At 39.2% G+C, this 17,163-nt stretch overlaps 1 protein-coding gene across 1 annotated transcript in view; it reads left to right on the plus strand.

Annotated features, from left to right (window-relative positions):
- The window catches only part of LOC126417020 (cohesin subunit SA-2-like), a 486,856-nt gene that overhangs the window by 164,103 nt on the left and 305,590 nt on the right, over positions 1-17,163 (plus strand). The window contains exon 6 of the mRNA XM_050084909.1: positions 15,171-15,319. Within this exon, the coding sequence (XP_049940866.1) occupies positions 15,171-15,319 (149 nt within the window). The remainder of the gene's footprint in view (positions 1-15,170; positions 15,320-17,163) is intronic.

Consider the following 17,163-nt stretch of genomic DNA (forward strand, 5'->3'; position numbering starts at 1 on the left):
GGCGAAAATGTCATCGACAAGGAATCCAATTGCGCATAAGGAATAGCATCAGAGACGATATTGACAGAGTCATCTATGGAGATCCCAAAAACGTGAAAGGCATCAAAACCAAAAAGATTCTCTGCGTTACTCTGGTCGGCTTATATATGAGAACAGTGCGAACGACGGATTTATAAGATACCTCAGCATTAAATTGTCCCAAGAGAGAAATCTTCTGTTTATTGTACGTCCGTAATTGCCGAGTGACAGGTGATAGGAGTGGAGAACTCGACTGAAGATACGTCTGAGAATTAATTATAGTGGCAGCTGAACCAGTATCCACCTGCATGCGAACATTTCGACCAAGGATTTGGACAATGAGGAATAACTTCCCTGAAAGGGAAGAAGTGCAACTGACAGACAACACAGAATCAGAATCAGCGTCATGTTCATGAACATCATGTATGTGGTCAGATTTGCAAACAGAAGACACATGACCTTTCTTTTCGCAATTGTGACACACAGCCCAACGTTGGGGACAATCCTCGCGTGAATGTTTTGTAAAACACCGCGGACATGAAGGAAGTTGCCGGGGGTTTTGCTGCAGTTTCTTAGTGGGTTGTTTACGGTTAGGCCGAGGCTGCGCGTGGGAGCGCATTGCGGCCACGTCGGCTGGCGGGGACGCGCCACACGCGTCGTCAATAGTGCAAAGAGGTTGTATTTCCCCAACATCACCCCACTCCTCTATTTGCGCCCCTGCGGTGTGAGAAATTTCAAAAGACTGTGCAATGGAGAGTACTTCATCTAGAGTCGGATTTGCCAACTGAAGGGCACGTTGCCGAACTTCTTTGTCGGGCGCCAACCGGATAATAGCATCCCATACCATTGAATCGGCATAGGATTCTTTGTGAACGTCAGTAACAAATTGACACTTTCGACTGAGGCCATGAAGTTCAGCAGCCCAAGCGCGATAGGATTGATGCAGCTGTTTTTGACAACGATAAAAGGCAACACGAGAGGCTACCACATGCGTTTGCTTTTGAAAATAGACAGTCAGAAGTGAGCACATTTCAGCAAACGACAAAGACGCAGGATCCTTCAGAGGAGCCAATTGCGACAACAACCGATACATTTGAGGTGAAATCCAGGAAAGGAACAGAGACTTACATGGTTGTTCATCCATGACATGAAATGCCAAGAATTGCTGTCGAAGACGTCTTTCATAATCAGACCAGTCTTCTGCCGTCTCGTCGTAAGGTATAGCCAACGACGAGAAACGTGAATCGCCGATGTTAGAAGCGTTTGCTGTTCAAGGAGACGTTGCAATAGTTGCTCGACAGTAGCCATGGAAACCTGTGGGTCAACGGTGAAAAGGAAAAATCCACTACCTTGTCGCCAATTGTTATAACGTCAAGTTGAACACACATATTTCAAAACGACACAACACATATAAGTCACAGAGCAAGTTGACAAGCCACACATGTGTTACATGGTAACATTCGAATGAGCACTGAGTCCAAGTCTAGCGGCTGCTGCATGGCTAGCAGACAGCGCCGCACGTAGAGGACGCACATAATTGCACGGCGGCACTTTGAATGATCGGCGAGTCACAACATGAGCATAAAAAAAGTTTTGTTAGTGATGAAAGTTCTTTCCTGATGTTTCCTTTTAACTTGGATAATGGAGCTGAATGTCATGTAAGGAGTTAAGAAAAAATATTAAATCATGGCAAATGATGTTAATGCAATGTGCAAATAACAAGAAATTTGGAATGTTCTTGAAGAGTAAGTTTGTATTAGAAATTTTACATTAAATACTAGAAATTATGCGGGAAACAAAGCTATTCAATAATTTGAGATGCACTAAGGCCATACCCTAAATTTGTATAGTATGGAATTAACATTGTAATTGGGTGTAACATGCTAAATAACCAGTAAGGTAGGCCGGCCATGGCAGTCTCAAACCAGTGTAAAATATCCAGTGAGCATAGGCTATTAAAATTTTAACATGATATACAAGAGAGAGGTGAATTCATTGATCAAAAATAGGGGTTAATTAAGTTTGAGGATTTCAGTATAAATGAAGGAACTTTTGGAATGAATTTAGTAAACATGTTTGACATCCCAGAGCCTAAAGAAACAGTAGACTTAATTGTGAGAAAGAACACTCTATCGGAAATAACTAGACACCAAAGACATTAAAGAAATCAAATGATATAAAGTACAGAATCCTATCACCACTCATCAGAGTGATTGTGAATAGCATGTCAGTAGCAGATCTCTGGGCTTCGTGCAGGGAAGGCAGGGTGCCTGCACAAACTCATGGTGTTACAGTTGCCTTCCTAACTAACAGATTTCAGGTGCTGTTTACCAGTGAAACTGAATCAGTGAGACACATGTCGCCTGTTCAAAAGCCTGCTGTGTTCCTGGGGGAAGTAAATGGAAAAAAGTAGAGGTCAGTTAGAATGTTCAGCAAACAATGATGGCCCTTAGGGAAGCAACAGCAAGGGATGAGAAGGATGTCCTTGTGCACTCAGTGTGTGTGCTTGCACATCTCATTTAATATGTTAAAGGGGTTGTTCTGGTGTCAATTGAGGGAAGAGATCCAACTGACTTCAGATTGTGCCACGTGTTGTAACGAAGAGAAACAGAGCGGGCTAGGAAAAAATGGCTAAAAGAGTAATGTGATGCAATTGAAGAACTGGACAGGAAGGGAAGATATGACTTACTATACAACAGAGTGAAGACTATGACATGGGATCAAAACAGAACAGGAAGTGCTACTATGGAAATTTTGAGTAAAGGCAAAGAGGTAGTGTACAAAGATCGTGACGATGTCCTTCATAGATGGGAAAAATATCTAAAAGACCTGTATGACACAGATCGCAAGCCAGAAACTCTGGAACTTGAATCACAGAACAGTGTAAGTGATGATGAGAAAGGACCAACCATCACCATGGAAAAAGGGAAGTCTGCCATAGCTGCAATGAAAAATGGCAAAGCAGTAGGTACATATATGATACTGAGAGAAATATTAAAATACTTGAACCAAGATAGAATAAGAGAAATATTGAGGTTATATAATAAAATATGTGACAGCGGTGAATGGCCTGAGGACTATCTGACAACAATAATGATTCCATTACCGAAAAAATAAGGAACCAAGAAATGCAGTGAGCTCAGGACAATCAGCATCATTTCATATGCAGCCAAAGTGATGTTAAGAATAATTAATGAGAGACTTGAAAAAGTAAAAGTAAAGGAAAATCTTGACGAGGAGCAGTTTGGTGTTAGACAGAATACGGGCACCAGAGGTGTAATAGGGCTCCTACGAATCTTGGGAGAAAGGTTTATTGAAAAAGGAAGAGAACTCTATGTGTGCTTCATCGATCTAGAAAAGGCATTTGACAATGTGGCTTGGGACAAGCTGGCGACTATAATGAGGGAAAACCAGAAGATTTGTAAACTCATCATGTCTGAATCAAAAAGCCTCAGTTAAAGTGAGAGGAGAAGGTACAAATTGGATTGGACTAGGAAAAGGAGTAAGAAAAGGATGCTGTCTTATCACTAGACCACGGATTTTAGGTAAAAACCTATTTTGTTCCTGAGTTCCCATTGACATAAAAATTTGTACTTACACGTTTCATGACTATTTACACTTAATAGCGTTAATTCTATAGGACCTAAAAAAGCCTATTTCGACGTTAGTACCTATTTTTGCCTATTTCGGCTTTAATATCCTAAAAAGTGCCTATTTCATCATATAAGACAGTGGCTCCAAGTTTTTCCACACCATACGACAGATGGAAAAAAAACTTTTCTGCCCAGCGTGCAGCAGGGTGGCTAGTTGATATGCGCTCATACTTCATATTTGCCTAACACTTCGATCTTTTTGAATTTTTTTGTATTGCTATCCCTGTTAATACCAAATACTCTTTATTGGTGTTTTACCATTCATATGTAAAAAATAGATCACGGATCTTTAGGTTAAAACCTATTTTTTTCCTAAGCTCCAATTTGCATATAAGTTGGTACTTACGCGTTTCATGACTAACTAAACTGAATACCGTTAGTTCTATGGGACCTAAAATTGCTTATTTCGACGTTGACGCCTAATTTTGCCTATTTCGGCATCAAAATCCTAAAAAGTACCTATTTCGTTAATCTGACATAGAGTTCTTGTGTTTTCAAAAAAAAAAAAAAGGTTCAAATGGCTCTGAGCACTATGGGACTTTACATCTGTGGTCATCAGTCCCCTAGAACTTAGAACTACTTAAAACTAACTAACCTAAGGACATCACACACATCCATGCCCGAGGCAGGATTCGAACCTGCGACCGTAGCGGTCACGCGGTTCCAAACTGAAGCGCCTAGAACCGCACGGCCACACCGGCCGGCTGTGTTTTCAAAGAAAAAGGAAGTAAACTTAGGGCTTTACGTCTCGTCGAAGGCGAAGTCGTTAGAGACTGTTTATAAATTCATTTGCGTGCCTTACTACCAACAGCACTCGGCACGGTTGAATGGTCATCCATCCAAGTACGCGCCGAGCGCGACAGTGCTTAACTTCGGTGAGCGAATGCGAACCGGTCAAAGATTGAGTTACACATTAGAATCGAACATGGGAGTACTAAATGTTATATTTGAAAATATTTCATTTGTAGGATTCTGGCCAGCTGTGTATTTTCGCAAAGAAACAGTTTCATAGGCCTTAAGCTGAACACGCATTAAAAAATCACAATGTTAATCGTAGACGCCCTCTATAGCTAAATTACTGCCCTTCGCGCATTTTCTCGCTGCTGTCTACAGGCAGTCCTATTAAACTACTCTGTTTCGTGAGAGGTATTATAAGTGAACTTTCCGGTTCGAAAAATAATTTGCCAGTAGTGAGATGTTTTCATCTGAAGCACCGGTAGATTCCATTCGCTTGTTCAGAAGGGGCGGCCATCTGTCAGGTGCCATACGTCCAGCAACGAGTACGGTACTACCCCTGCCGCTTCCATGCACCGCAGTAAAAGAGAAAAAAACAGGTCATCGTTCACTTTTTCCCAGTGAAAACAAATCAGTACATTGTGTATCGACCGACGTGTTAGGTGTTACTGACGTTCTAAGTGAAAAATAAATTCTAGTTTCTGTGTGAGAATACTAGGCCATGCCGAAAATAGCTAGTTCAAAGTCTACTCATATAAGGCAGTGGCTGCAAGATTTTCCGCATTATACAACAGATGGGAAAATTATTTTCTGCCAAGCATCCAACAAGGAGGTTAGTTGATGTTTTTCTTAGACTTCTTATTTTCCTGTCACTTAGGATTCTTTTTTATCGCTATCCTTTAGTAATACGAAATACTCTTTATATGTGATTCTAAACTTCATTTCCATTTTCTCTCCTATTAGGTTTCTAGTGGTAAGAAATCTCACTTAACTCAGCATGCAGGTGGAATCACACATAAAGCTAATGTTGAACGAAAGTCAAAATTGAAGCAAACTCTTTTGACCAATAAATCTGGTGAATCCTCCGAAAAAAAGAAAAAGGAAACAAGTTCTGCAGTGATTTGTGTCATGCACTTGTGGCAGCAAACATCCCCTTTCGGAAACTAGAAAACCCTATTTTCAGATGTTTTCTTGAGAAGTGCTGCCATCTGTCTATTCCTGCAGAGCCAACTTTACGTAAGAATTATGTGGATTCAGCTTACAATGCTGCATTGCACAGAATCCGAGATGATCTTGGAGAATCTTGTACATGGGTTTGCATGGATGAAACTACTGACAGTCTTGGCCGATACTTTGCAAACCTGACTATTGGCAAGCTAGATCCAGATGCCCCATCCAGGGCTCATTTGATTTACTCAAAACAGCTTGCAAAAACTAACCAACAAACAATAGCACAGTTTGTGAACAATGGGCTTAAGGTGCTATACCCAAATGGAGTGGATGAGAATAAGGTTCTTCTGGCAGTCTCTGATGCTGCTGCATATATGACCGCAGCGTTTCAACTATTAAAAGTATTCTACCCATTGATGCTGCACGTAACTTGTGTAGTGCATGGGATCAACCGCATAGCAGAGCAAGTAAGGCTACAATTTCCTAAAGTAAATAAAGTAATAGCTATGGTGAAGAAGATTTTTGTTAAGGCACCTTCAAGAATACAGGCATTCAAAGAACAGCTTCCAGATGTCCCATTGCCGCCAGAGCCTGTCGTCACCCGCTGGGGCACGTGGCTGATAGCAGCAGAATACTATAGTACGCATCTCTCAGCTGTGCAGAAGGTGGTTGAAAATATACCGGAGGATGCTGCATCCGGAATGGCAGCAGTGGAGTTACTCAAAGATTCTTCTTTAAAACGGGAATAATCGTACATTAGAGCCCACTACACATTTATGGCAAGAATAATTTCACAATTAGAAGGCTCAAGGAGGCCTATCTACGACAATATTTCTTTGCTTGAAGAAGTCAAAATGAAAATTAATGAGGCGCCAGGTGAAGTAGGGGAAAAAGTACAGGCAAAAATGCAAACGGTTTTGCAGAAGACCACTGGCCTGGAGGAGTTGTGTGTAGCTGCCGACTTACTTACAAGGGAACCTCCCCATCGCACCCCCCCCCCCCCCCCCCCCCCTCAGATTTAGTTATAAGTTGGCACAGTGGATAGGCCTTGAAAAACTGAACACAGATCAATTGAGGAAACAGGAAGAAGTCGTGTGGAACTATGAAAAAATAAGCAAAATATACAAACTGTGTAGTCTATGTGAAACATAGGCAACATCAAATGCAAAGTGAGATCAGGAGCGCCGTGGTCCCGTGGTTAGCATGAGTAGCTGTGGAAAGAGAGGTCCTTGGTTCAAGTCCTCCCTCGAGTGAAAATTTTAATTTCTTTATTTTCGCAGTTATTATCTGTCCGTTCGTTCTTTGACGTCTCTGTTCACTGTAATAAGTTTAGTGTCTGTGTTTTGCAACCGCACCGCAAAACTGTGCGATTAGTAGACGAAAGGACGTGCCTCTCCAATGGGAACCGAAAACGCAAGGTCATAGGTCAACCGATTCCTCCACAGGAAAACACGTCTGATATATTCTATACGACACTGGTGACTGTATTTGCGTCACATGACAGGAATATGTTGTCGACCCACCTAACTTGTGCACTTGGCGAATGGGTAGAACGATTCTTCTGCCTTGCCCGATTTAGGTTTTCTTGTGAATGTGATAATCACTCCCAAAAAAGTGATGAAAACATAAGAATTTGTCACATAAACTGCAACAAATGAATGCAACAGTTTCACAGTCACACAGTTTTCCCTGTGCTCTGTCAAAACATGTTTTTAACGCTTTCAAATTTTTCCGTGTGTAGACCGTCAAATCCTGCATATGTCCGAGCAAATCTGAACATGTCCTGGAATTTTACAGAGCGAAGTTGATTTGTGTGTGTGTGTGTGTGTGTGTGTGTGTGTGTGTGTGTGTGTGTGTGCGCGTCTGAACTTTGATAATTGTCTGAAAATAAAAAATTAAAATTTTCAGTCGAAGGTAGACTTGAACCAAAGACCTCTTATTCCGCAGCTGCTCACGCTGACCACGGGATCACGGCGCTGCTGAGCTCTCGCTATCCTTGATGTTGCTTATCTTGCACATGTACTACTCAGTTTGTATATTTTGTTTATTTTTTTCATAGTTCCACACAAGTTCTTCCTGTTTTCTCGATTGATCTGTGTTCAGTTTTTCAAGGCCTATCCACTGTGCCACCTTATAACTAAATCTGAGGGGGGTGCGATGGGGAGGTTCCCTTGTTAGTGGAAAATCCAGCACTCCTGACTGCAGCATTCCTGTCCAACATGTGCCGAAAATGAAGTACGCCCCTGTCACATCTATTTATGTAGAACGTTGTTTTTCAGCGTATAAATTGATTCTGACTGACAAGCGCCACAGTTTTTCACTAGAAAACGTAGAAAAGATTTTGGTTATTTATTGTGAAGCCAACTATGGTCAGAATATGTGAAACTACGAATGTATTAATTAAACCATTGCCACATCTTTTTTACGGAGATCTTTATCTTGCAGGAACTCAAAAATATTTGGAGTTATGTTCAACATTAATGTTGTAGATTGCTGTGCTCTGTAACTGTGTAAATATTCATTCTCCTTCTTTTAATGACTAATAAGATGTTCATATTGTCGACACTGTGTATTTTAATTTATTTTTATTTTCTCTGCATAATTTTTAATAGAGCCCATTTTAGGTTTTATATAGCCTAAATGAACTACTCAAGGAGCCTATTTTAGGTGCCTAAAACACACTTTTTTACGACCTAAAAATTCGTGGTCTACTTATCACCTACACTTTTCAACCTCTACTTGGTAAATATGATTGTCCAATGCTCATTAGATGACCAAGAAGGCGAAATTGGAGGAAGAAGACTAGGGTGTTTGAGGTTTGCTGATGACATGGTCCTTCCACGTGGCCTTATGCATAGGATTTGATAACTGTAAAATCCCCCTAAATTGTTTAGTTGTGCTCTACACATGAGGCATTACCTCTTTGGTGGCTGACTTAAATGTTAAATACACATTGTCTCGGCAACTCTCCATATAATGCAGATAGTGCCACCATGAGACATTATGTGTCTGCAGCAATTTAAAATGCTATGAAACTGTATCTTGGCACCAAGGCTGTTGCAGTTCGCTCACCCTGTACAGAAAGGTGCTGCTATTGGGAGCACTAGAGCTCCAATGTTGTTGCAGACTATGAGGAGGGCTATCTGTGACTGCGAGAGAGAATGTTGGGGAGAAGTGAAATAGGATAGACTGAAAGAGGTGCCTGGTTGGCTGTTAGCGGACAATATTAGTGTACATTCCCAGAGGGTGGAAGTATTTGATGTCTGGTGCTGGTTTGGTGTCCAGCAGTCTGTTCCTGGAGAGCACGAAATGGGGCAGCATATATGTATATTTACATATGTCTGCTTGTGTCTGTATATGTGCAGATGGATATGTGTGTGTGTGCACGAGTGTACACCTGTCCTTTTGTCCCCCTAAGGTAAGTCTTTCCAGTCCTGGGATTGGAATGACTCGCTTACCCTCTCCCTTAGAACCCACATCCGCGTGAGTGGAACATCATCGAAAAAAGGCCATTTCGTACAGTTTAAATGGCTGTATGTATGTTGTGTACTTTGTTTATTTGTCCATATAAATCTCTTTTTCAGTACATATATCATACACAGGATATTGGACCTTCATTATTTAAATTTTTATAACAAATTGGATCTAGACAGTTAATAATTAAAATTTTTTAAATGCTGCATATTTGTAACTTATTTCTACAATTCAAGATACAAATTACATTTTTTCTTGCGTAAGATACTGTGAGATTGAATAGTAGCAGTTTTTCACAAGGTAGCTGTCACAGACTTTTTAGAGCTCGTTAAGTCAGGAAGAGATTTTATGTGTCTTGGTAATCTGTTGTGTAGTTTTGTTCCTGCATGATATACACTTTTTTGGCATAATATGGTGTTACAATGATTAACATGTATGTCACTGTCTGACCTGGTACTGTAATCATGGACACTTTTGTTCTGAGGAAAAAGGTTCTCTTTTCTCAGTATACTTTTTTTGACATGCATGGCTACTTCCAGTATTAAATGCAGGGAAGGGGTAGGATCTTTAAAGAAAGGTTTGCATGGTTTTCTGCTGCTCACTAGTTTCATTGTTCTTATAATTGCCTTGTGTTTCCTGAAAACTGTTATTGCCTGGTGTATATTTCCCCAGAACATGATATCGTACTTCAGTACTGAATGTACACGAGCAAAGTATACAGCCCTAACTGTTACTGCACTAGTATTGTTGCAAAGAATTCTTACTACATAGCTCATTTTTGCTAGTTTTGAATTTAGGGATGTGATATGAGTGCTCCATTTAAGATTTTCCTGGATATGAATACCAAGAAATTTAGTGTCAGTGACAGCACCAATGTTTCAGTTATCTATACATATTACGGGTTGTGGTGCATTTTTATTTTGATTGACGTGGAAATTCGTTAATAGCATTTTTTTGGGGGGGGATTAACTATTAGCCTTTTTCTGGTAAACCATTCAGACACTACTTTTGTAATATCTTTTGCAGATGCAGTAAGATTTTCTTCTTTATTCCCTTCAATCAATTGACTGGTGTCATCTGCAAACAGTACTGGTTCAAAATCCCTAAGGTGGGATGGGAAATCATTAATGTACACCAAAAGAAGGGACCTAAAATGGAGCCCTGTGGAACACCTCTTACTAGGTCTTCCCTTCTTCCACAGGATAACCACAGCATTTATGAAAAGACTGTTTAACATCTACATGATCCTATTGTGAAATTGTTTTTGTAATGCCATATAGCCTGATGATGAGGTATACCTTCGAAACATGTTACACAATAAATAATACATTAGTTAACAAATTTTGTGACTGGTAGCCTTAGTTAAAAATTTTACAAATTTTTTTGAAACAGTCAAGGTCGAAAAATAGTCAAAATGGCTTCAAAAGAATTTTAAAGTGCCTGGGCATTCTATTAATGCTGTTTGTGTAAGTCTTTTGCCTCGTAATATTTGTAGCCAGTGGTGTAGAGTCGTTCAAAATGAGCTGCAGCAGTGACCCCTGAATGTTATATGGAGCAGTAACATGATATTAGATAACAGTTTATTAGTATAGCTCGGAGGCTTAGTGAATAAGTGTCAGACTACAAATTCAAAGGCGTGAGCTCCACTCCTCAAGATTTTTCAGTCAGTTACCTATTTTTCATGTCTATCATTCATTTGTATGTGTGAAAAATGCTGGGTTGCACTACAGTTTGAAGTCCACCATCTGTAACTGGCTAGGTAGTTAGGGCTAGGTAGTAAGCACATAGGTCACAGAAGAAGCCAAAGGCATATCACTTTAAGTATGACCATGGCTGGTGATTTCAGTGCGTAATTCAAAATTTAGGTTGAGGACAGCTTTACTATTTCTCATCTATGTGTTAATTATTATACAGAAAAATTTGCATTATTTTCGATGGTTCACTTACTGTGCTTCCATTAGAACTGGAAAAATGTGAACAAAAAATCTCAAACTTTTAGTCCTGAGTTAACAATATAGATGTTTCACTCTCCTGTTGTTCTGTACTATTCTTCACGATAGTTTAAAATCTCTCACTGTAATGAAATATCAGAAAATTTCTACTTTGATAAGTCTTTTGTTTAATATATATTATTGAAAGGAACATTTTGTGAATTATAGGCTATATGTAGTGACAAATTCCACATCCAAGTAGCTTTTGTTTAAACACCCTCAGAGACCAAGAAAATTATATATCTAATAAAATTAGAAAGCAAAAGTTGTTTGCTAACAAGGCAAATTGCCATAATAAAAGGACAAAGCAAAAGTACTTTGCTAAGAAGGCAAAGTGCCATATTGGAATACACCCTGCAAACTGTTATGTTTTTACTAAGTTTAAGAGAGCAATAAGATGACTGCATAATTATTATGTTGTGCTTGTGGTTGTGGTTGTGCTCTTCAGTATGAGGACTGGTTTGGTGCAGCTCTCTTAGTTACTCTATCCTGTGCAAGCTTCTTCATCTCCGAGTTAACTATTTCAACGTACATCCTTCTGAATCTGGTTACTGTGCAGTTTTACCCCCACCCCCCACCCCCCACTCTCTCTCTCTCTCCCCCCCCCCCCCTCTCTCTCTCTCTCTCTCTCTCTCTCTCTCTCTCTCTCTCTCTCTCCCCCTCTCTCCCCCTCCCTCCCCCCCCCCCTTCATAGTACAAAGTTGGTGATCCCTTGATGTCTCAGAATGTGTCCTACCAACTGATCCCTTCTTCTAGTAAGGTTGTGTCACAGATTTCTTTGCTTCGCAATTATGTTCAGTACTTTTTCATCGGTTACATGGTCTACCCACCTTCTGTAGCACCACATTTCAAAAGTTCTATTCTGTTCTTGTCTAAACTGTTTCCATGTACATGGCTGTACACCGTACAAAACTGTCAGGAAAGACTTCGTGACACTCAACTCTATAGTTGGCGCTAACAAGTTTCTCTACTTCAGGAACGCTTTTCCTGCCATTGCTAGTGTATATTTTATATCCTCTCTACTTCGGACGTCATCAGTTATTTTGCTGTCCAGGTAGCAAAACTCATCTACTGTTTTAAGTGACTCGTTTCCTAATCTAATTCCCTCAGAATTACCTGTTAATTCAACTACATTCCATTATCCTTGTTGTGCTTTTGTTGATGTTCCTCTTACATCCTCCCTTCAAGATCCTGTCCATTCTGTTCAACTACTCTTCCAAGTCTGTGAGAGAATTACAATGGCATCGGCAAACCTCAAAGTTTTTATTTCTTCTCTCTCGGCTCTAACTGCTACTCCACATTTTTCTTTTGTTTCCTTTACTGGTTGCTCATTTTACAAATTGAATAACATTGGGAATAGGCTACTACCCTATCTCTCTACCTTCTTAACCACTGCTTCCCTTTCATGCCTTTTTCTGCCAGATGATTTTTTTGCCCCTGCAGAATTACCTCATAAAAGGAAACCATGTTGTGGATGGCAGTGAAAGAAAGCATAGTAGGACTTAAGCTAGAACATGTAATGGATATTGCAGCATTTTGAAGATAACCAGAACATTAATGGACATTGACTGGTAAGCAAGTGTACCTGGAGCTGTCTGTCATGAAATCTCAAAGATGTTTTATAAATCACTGTTAAATTAACATGAATTAAGGTGAGTAGCCTTCCTTCTTCCCCCCACCTCCTCCTCCCAAACACAGATCTGGAGTATGATCTTGTAAACAAGTTAGGTGATAATGAGTATCCTTGTCTTACTGCTTTCTGATTTTTGCTTGGCTCTCCATTTATCTTTATCTTCACACTTAAGGTTTTGTATGCGTGTAATATTGTTTGTCAATATTTCAAGTCCAGGTCTGTACCTTTCAAGGTCTTGAGGAGTGTCTTCCAGTTAATGCTGTTAAATGCCTGTTCTAGGTCAGTAAAGGATGTGTATGGAAGTTATTGTTAATTGATTTTTCCTCACAGTTCGGCTGGAGCTTATCTGCCAGCTAATCTGAAATGAGACTTTTTTCATCTCATTTCTTCCATGGTGCTTCAAATTCCATTATCATAGCTCAAGAACTTACTTCATCTACTAGCACTTCTTCTCTTTCTTAGATGTGTTCTTCTCACATGATGATTTCTTTTGCTCTGTCAATTTCTCCAAAATTCCTTTCATCTGTTGACTGTTTCATCTGCATTATTAATAGATTTCTTTATTTATCTATTACCAAGCATGATCTTATCCATATGTTGAATAGTTATCTATTAATGCTTTCACTTATTCAATTTTTATGAATGTATGCTTTCACTAATTCAATTTTTATGCCTGTTTCTGTATTCCTACACATGTATTATTTACCTTCATTTCCATAGTCTCTTTGTATTGCTGTATGATGTGTTCTTCATGACTTTTCCTGTATTTATCCCATTCCAAAATCAAGTGTATTACATTGTGTATCATCTATGGTTTTCTTTGTCCCCCTCTCCCCCTTCCACCTCAGTTTTTCATCTGAGGTTTTTGTCACAATGTCTTTGACTTTAACCATGATGTTAAGGTGTTACCACTATTGTTTAAGATGTTTGTCCTTTTAGCACATTCTCTTCATAGTATTAATTCCATCTTTTTGTGTTAGTCTTCTTGTTTCTTTTAAAACTTAAATTACACTTTAAGATTGACACTTCTTTTGCATCTTCTTCTTTCGCATATGCCATGGTCCCGCAGCGATCGCAGGGTCGTCGTGGTTACAATGGATTTGGCAGTGTTAGTTTTAGTGATGGCCAGATGCCCTTCCTGCCCCGTACGGAATCAGTGTACCCCAACTGTCTGCATCTAGTGTAAATCGTGAAATAGTGTGGACGTGTTTCAAATGTCTGCAACTTGTGTAACTGAGGCGGAACGTGGGGACCAGCTCGGTATTCACTTAGCGGGATGTGGAAAACCGCCTAAAAACCACATCCAGGCTGGCCAGCACACTGGCCCTCGTCGTTAATCTGCTGGGCGGATTCAAACCGGGGCCGGTGCGCCTACCTGAGTCCAGGAAGCAGCGCGTTAGCGCTCTTGAATACCCTGGTGGGTTACTTTAAGATTGGCACTATCTAGGTCTAATTGTGGATGGCTCTAATTTATTTGATTTCTATAACTTCAAATTTGGTGCCTGTTACTGCCATTCACTTTCCATGTCTACCTCATTTTATACTTTTGGAGGTTGTGTTCATCACCAAATCATATTCTTCACAAAAACTCCTGTAATATCCCTCTTCTGTTATTAGTGATTCCTAATATAAATCTCTTTGCTGTCTTTTCAGTGTCCCTCCCTTTTAATATCATTCCCTACTACAGCATTAAAACTTCCCATTTGATTGTTATCCTTGTCACTTGTTATTTTTGTTACTTCATCTAAGTTAACATACATTTATTCTGTCTAATATTCATTGTACCCTGAAGTTGAAAAATAGTCTTGTACAATTACTAAGTTGGTGGGCTTAGATGTGATTAATTTATCTATCATTTACAATATAGATGCATTTAACATTATTCACCTCTTTTCCCCCCAGCAAGATTGCTACTCCAGTTGTGCCTTGTTCTTCTCCTCCACAGTGAAGCTTCCGCTCCCCAGCCCTACAAGATTTTACACTGTTCACTCTGTTTTGCAACCAGGTTTGAGCCTGACTGTGATGAAATTATTCAACCTTTACTCCTTAACACATTGTATGTAAAACTACACACTGTTGTGCAGAATCCATTCCAACCAACATAAAATGTATGAATGGTGTATGGAATAGTTATGTAGTTTTCTTTTTACAAAAGAAGAGCATGTATAAAGATGATATGAAAGTTAGTTTCTGGTAAAACTGGAATTTTCATTACTTTCTCAAAACTTGCAGACTTGTCCTTGCACTCATACTAAGATGTCTGTAACTTAATGGAAAGCTGTGAAAAGGTTTACATTATTAAAAGCAATTCATATTAGTATGTAACTAAATGATATTTCCCATACATAAAATATTATAATTGTCCTATAAAATATGTTTTCCTGTATTAGTATGTAACTAAATGACAGTTCCCATATGTGTATTGAACTTATAAAATATTTTTTCCTGTATAAGAATTCATTGGGATTAATGTAAACCTTTGTTTTGGTTTTACAGATTATGGAATCAGTTATTTCAACAGGAGAACCAAAGCAGGAAACACAACTTTTTCTTTCGCATAGTAAAGCAAGACTTATTGCAATGACATTAGATGTTTCTCCTGAGATAGCAGTCCAGGCTATCAGAGTTCTTGCTGTAGTAGACAAGTATGTATGGAAAGAAATGAAAGGCTACTAATGTCTTATTTGAGTTTAGCTGCTCATTTTACATCACCTAACATTTCTTTTAATTAGTGATATTATTGTTGATGGAGTTATGTTCTTCAATTATCTGAAAACTTATCTTGGCACACAGTAGCTCTAAATTGTCATAAGAAGTGAGGGAGCCAGTATAAATCTAATTCCTGCTGTCTTCTTCCACCTTTTTCCAGCCATTAATTGACTTGCACATTGTGTTCTATAAAACATTACATCATGAGAGCCTTCAGGGATGTCAAATGAATGAAAGTTACATTAACCAGGGGAAAGGAGCCATTGCAAGCTAGTTATGTAAAGTGTACTAATTATTGATATTACTATGAGAAGACTTAAATCTCAACTTCAGAAATGCTTTTCTAGCCATTGCCAGTCTACATTTCAAATCGTCTATACTTCAGCCATCATCAGTATTTTGCTGTCCAAATAACACAACTCATCTACTACTTGGAGTGTCTCGTTACATAATATGATTCTCTCAGCATCACTTGATTTAATTTTACTATATGCCATTATCCTTGTTTTGCATTTGTTGATAGAATGTATAGACTTAAGTGTTACAAAGTCTTCTCTGAAAGCATTTCCATGGAGTGTATCCATGTATGGAAGTGAAACATGGGCGAAGAACAGTTTACACTAAAAGAGAAAAGAAGCTTTTGAAATGTGATGCTACAGAAGAATGCTAAAGACAAGATGGATGGATCACATAACTAATGAGTAGGTACTGAACGGAACTGGGGAGAACAGAAATGTGTGGCACAGCTCGACTAAAAGAAGGGATTTATTGATAGGACACATTCTGAGATATCAAGGGATCACCAATTTAGTAATGGAGGTGAGTGTGGGGAGCTAAAATCACAGAGGAGGACCAAGAGATTAATAAAGTAAGCAGATTCAGAGGAGGTAAAGAGGGTTGCTCAGGATGAGTAGCTTGGAGAGCTGCATCAAACCAGTCTTCGGACTGAAGACCACAACAACAACACTGTATGACTTCGGAAAAGCAGTGGGCTTTCCTCTCCTTCTTCATTAAAGTAACTACTTTCCTTATACTCTATTAGAACATATATGATGCCAGAAAACTAGTAAAGTCCACAAATGAGAGCAGTACTTAGAAAAGGTGAAAAAACTAAGGAAAGAATGCAATGTGGTGTGATGCATAATAGAATAAGGGAAGCCAGAGGGCTCAGTCTAAAAACAAGGGCAGATTGATAGCATTTTTAATTCAGGAACGTAAGAAAACATTATAATTACGTTCTCCATTTGCGTGGTCATATTGTCCATAGTTGTTTCATAATTATTCAAGATATTTGATTCTGTTGTTGCAACTACAAGAAAATGCATATTCTTGTCATCAGTCACATTTTGTTTTTCTGAAATATATCTATAGATTGGCTTTCTTTCTAAACTGAAAAACAGTTAATTACAAACAATTTTGATTTCATTCATGTACGGTATTTTATGCACGGTTTTCTCTCACATAAGGAAATGCTTTCTTCTTGCACGTTTTTGAGTTTTTCATTTGTTTGGCACTGTTGTTGATTTGTAAGTGTAAGAACAGAAAGAAAGTTGGTAGTCTGCATGCCAACTCACGATGCTGTCCTGCGCAGATGTACGCACCCATGGGTGCACACAGAGAATGCTGATTCAACTGCTAGTTGAAATGGGACTATCTTTCCATCCCTATCTGAAATTATTTCCCCATGTCAGCATCTTCTGAAGAGGTCACTTTCGCTCAAATTTGTAACTTTCTGGACTTTATACTGTTATGTCTATATACCCTGTTCCATTAATAACTA

Source organism: Schistocerca serialis, chromosome 8 (assembly GCF_023864345.2).
Source record: "Schistocerca serialis cubense isolate TAMUIC-IGC-003099 chromosome 8, iqSchSeri2.2, whole genome shotgun sequence".
NCBI classification, from domain to species: domain Eukaryota; kingdom Metazoa; phylum Arthropoda; class Insecta; order Orthoptera; family Acrididae; genus Schistocerca; species Schistocerca serialis.